This window comes from Coffea arabica, chromosome 6c (genome assembly GCF_036785885.1).
Source record: "Coffea arabica cultivar ET-39 chromosome 6c, Coffea Arabica ET-39 HiFi, whole genome shotgun sequence".
NCBI lineage: Eukaryota > Viridiplantae > Streptophyta > Magnoliopsida > Gentianales > Rubiaceae > Coffea > Coffea arabica.
In genome coordinates, this window is record NC_092320.1 from 8,364,043 (window position 1) to 8,368,259 (window position 4,217).

At 42.7% G+C, this 4,217-nt stretch overlaps 1 protein-coding gene across 1 annotated transcript; it reads left to right on the plus strand.

Annotated features, from left to right (window-relative positions):
- Positions 1 to 858: 858 nt before the first annotated feature.
- LOC113691539 (protein SLENDER RICE1-LIKE 1-like) lies at positions 859 to 3,019 on the plus strand. Its single transcript, XM_027209709.2, has one exon. The coding sequence runs from the start codon at positions 1,283 to 1,285 to the stop codon at positions 2,915 to 2,917; it is 1,635 nt and encodes a 544-aa protein (XP_027065510.2). The 5' UTR covers positions 859 to 1,282; the 3' UTR covers positions 2,918 to 3,019.
- Positions 3,020 to 4,217: the final 1,198 nt, after the last annotated feature.

The window sequence follows — 4,217 nt, forward strand, 5'->3', positions numbered from 1 at the left end:
TATATATAATGGAAGTTATATTCAGCTCTAGAACTGGTTTTTCAAATCATTTGCGGAATACGTACGTAGACTACTGTATTACATCCTTAAATAAATATGCGAGCTAGATGGCAGAAAGCTACCGTCTTTTCCAATAATGAAGAGTCATGAAGTGCAAGCATACCTTGGCTTGCTACGCAGCCTGATATTCTAACTGCAAACTATACTCTCTCATTTTCCTAAATAGTACGTGTTTTTTTTCCTGCCAGACTCTATGGCGTAGTCACATAATTAAGCACTTAAGGCCATTTGGCTTGACACAATTAACGCACTTCTTCCCAGAAAGTTATAACTTAAACATCCATAATGCAGGAATAGGGTTGTTATTTTGGGGTTGCTCCAAAGTCATGCAGAAAATGACATTCCCCTTTCCAGTTTTCTCTTCTTTGGAAGCTTGAAATGACAGCAGGAATGTGGCTTGAAAAGGAACAGTGAAAACGCCAGGAACTAATGGCACTAATCCAACTCCAAGGCACGAAAATTTGCGATTCAGAAACAACAGTACATGTCGGTCAATGATAAAAAATTACTTGGAAATATCAGCTTCAAGGTCTTTATCAAGCTACAGTTGAGGCTGGAGCCCATTCCTGATGAAATCAATTGAGACTACAAAATGGTCCCTCACACACACTCCACCCTGTTCCTCTTTGAACAATCATAATCGTCTAATTAATTAGAGTCGTGACCAATTAAGTGAAGCAACCACCCCTTGAAGTGAAGTCAGCTCAAATCCTTTTGCTATCCTTTCTTTCTTAATTAGTTTTATTTTTCTCTTTCTTAGTTAGTGTGTAATCAATATAATTTGTGGGTGGAGTATTTCATTTCCCATTTCAATATAAAAACGCTCCACATATCTTTCATTCAAGAAAGGGATATCTTCAATTGAATTAAATGAAGACAGGCAGTAGCGCTACTTAATCCTTTCTTGTGCCCTCCATTCATATCAGTATATTACTCTACAAGGCTGCTGTAGCTCCGAACGTCCGAAACCCTTTCTTTTCTTCTTCAAAAAAGCCTCCTCACCCGTAACTCCCACTCTTCCCACCCCTTCACACGCACACACACACACACAGAGGGTCGCACAGTAATACACGATACGAGGAAAAAAGGCATGTTCCGCCCAGTCCATCTACTGGGGCAGAAGCCCTACCCTTCCTCCGCGGCATTATAAGCCCCAACCAAGGAAAAAACAAGAAAGGGAGACGAAATAAAAAAATACGACTACTTCATAAGAGATACCAAAATGGGCCCAGAAGGATCCTCCATAACCAGCAGCAGTGGCAGCTCGTCATCATGCTCCGCGGCCGCCAGAGCACCTGATCATCACCATCATCATCAGATCGACCAGCTTCTGGCCGGAGCTGGGTACTCGGTCCGCTCCTCCCAGCTCCACCAAGTGGCCCACCGCCTCGAATGTCTGGAGAATGTCATGGTCCACAACCAGAACATCCCCACCCACCTCCCCCTACAATATCATCTGGCCAACGACGTCGTGCACTACAATCCCTCTGACCTCTCTTCATGGGTCGACAATTTGCTGTCCGAGCTCCACCAACTCCAACCCGGTTCATCAGCATCATCTTCAGGTCTCCCGCCGTGTGCTGGTAATTATGAATCCACCGGGTGGTCTCCGTCTGAATTCCATGCGCCGCCGCCTCCTCGGAACGGGAACGGGAACGAGAGCGAGAATCAGCAGCCCCAGGAGGTTCTATCTCACGTCTTGCACCTCATGGACCAGGAAGATTCCAGCATTCAGTTAGTCCACGTGTTGATTAGCTGTGCGGAGTCTGTCCAGTGTGGCAACCTCCCGTTGGCTGGTTCCTTGATAGCAGATTTACAGGCGCTGCTTACACGTGTCAACACTGCATGTGGTATTGGAAAAGTGGCTGGCTATTTCATCGACGCCCTGAGCCGCCGGATATTCACGGCGGTGCCTCCAGGAGCCGCCAGCTTCATGAGCTGCTGGGCATCTGAGGATGAGATTCTGTATCATCATTTCTACGAAGCGGCTCCTTACTTAAAATTTGCTCATTTCACGGCCAACCAGGCGATATTGGAAGCCTTTCAGGGCCACGATTGCGTCCATGTCGTTGACTTTAATCTAATGCAAGGCTTGCAATGGCCGGCTCTAATCCAAGCCTTGGCTCTCCGCCCCGGTGGGCCGCCGTTGCTACGGCTGACTGGGATTGGCCCGCCATCTCCTGATGGGCGCGATTCTCTATGCGTAATTGGGTTGAGATTAGCCGGATTGGCTCGCTCGGTGAACGTCAAGTTTGCCTTTCGTGGGGTGGCAGCTTCGCGGCTTGAAGATGTCAAGCCATGGATGTTAGAAGCCGCCCCGAATGAAGCCGTTGCGGTAAATTCGATCCTGCAGCTCCACAAACTACTCGGGCCGGATCAAGTTCATGGATCATCATCAGTGGAACAGGTTTTGGCCTGGATCCGGGGCTTGAACCCGAAAATCGTGACCATCGTGGAGCAAGAAGCTAGTCACAACCAAGCCGAATTTTTAGATCGATTTACTGAAGCCCTGTACTATTATTCAACGATGTTTGACTCGCTGGAAGCTTGTTCAAATCGGGCTGATAATGTTTTAGCCGAGATATACATGCAAAAAGAGATATGTAACATAGTGTGTTGTGAGGATTCAGCCCGGGTGGAAAGACACGAGCCATTAGCCAAATGGAAAGCTCGACTGAAGGGGGCTGGCTTCAAGCCACTGTATTTGGGATCCAACGCATTTAAGCAAGCCAGTATGCTATTGACATTATTTTCAGCTGAGGGATACTGTATAGAAGAAAGTGAGGGGTGTCTAACGCTGGGCTGGCATAGCCGGCCCCTCATTGCAGCTTCGGCTTGGCAACCGGCATCTGACTGAGCAGGAAGCTGTATAAACTTTGAGCCGGTTCAAATTCAATTAGTCATTTTTTTTTCCTTGAGACGGGATCAAATTCAATTAATCCTTTATTAAAGATTTTAATTGTCTAGGCCTTAATATTATTATCTTTAAAATATTGAAGCTTCGGAGACATGGCCGTGTCCGCAAGCGTAGTAGTAATATTCGTTCCACCGTTCAAAAGTCCAGAGAGCGAGCTTAGTTTCGGGCCTTCAATTTTACTCCATCTTAACTTGCGGAACAATCATGATTGACAGATACCACGGGTGGGCCACTTCAAAGTATCATATCCAACATAACACGTTGTCGACCCTCTCATTAGGATTAATCATAATTGGGTCATTAGCATTAATCATAATTGGGACATGGAGTAGGATGTTCATCGGCCCATAATTAGAAATTTGATAAAAAAAAAATTTCAGAAATTCAGTAATCAGTTTGTCAAGATCAATATTCGATTATTGTTCAAAATTTAGTTTGATAAATAGGATATTGATACTTGAATTTTGGTCGAAAAATCAGTAATTCGGTAATATTCAAAATTCGAAAGGCTAATAATAAGTTAAGCTATTTCAATTTTTTCTAAAAAAAAATTACATCAAATATGTAATTTCCGACAAAATTAAGTTAAAAAAATCAGCACATCAATCATCACCTCATCATCACGTTAAAGAAACAAAATAAATAACAAGTCAACATGGTAACTTGCCATTTCCACTGTCCAAACTCCAACCAATTCCGTTACGCAGTAAACCAATACTAAAATGTCAAACAGTTAGTAGTTAGTACTCAATAGTCAAAGAGTCAATAGTTCAATAAATATGTGTAAGATATTTACTAAGATAAAATATGTGTGGGGAGGAAGAAGAAGAGAGGAACGAAAAGGGAAACAAAAAAAAAGAAGAAGAAAAGGGAAAAAAAGAGAAAATTTTCAAAAGCTTTTCTACCAATGCTATGGTAAGTCACACTAAAATTTAATACAAATACTTAAAAAATCAGCCTTTCAAGCACACCCAACGATTCAGGATCAATCTAGTGGTCAGTTAGGGTCTCTCCTACCATCAAATTCAAGGTTCGGATTATGGGAAGGGATGTAAGAGTGAAAAAAAAAAAGAAATAACAAAGACTTAATTGATGTCTATTGATTCTCTAATACTATGATTTAAAAGTCCATTAAAACCTTAAAGCATTCATGTTAAAAATTCCCTTGCCTCAAAACAAAATCGGAATTAAAATTAAAAAGTAAACCACTGGAAACTTTTTTATGGGGACATCTATACTA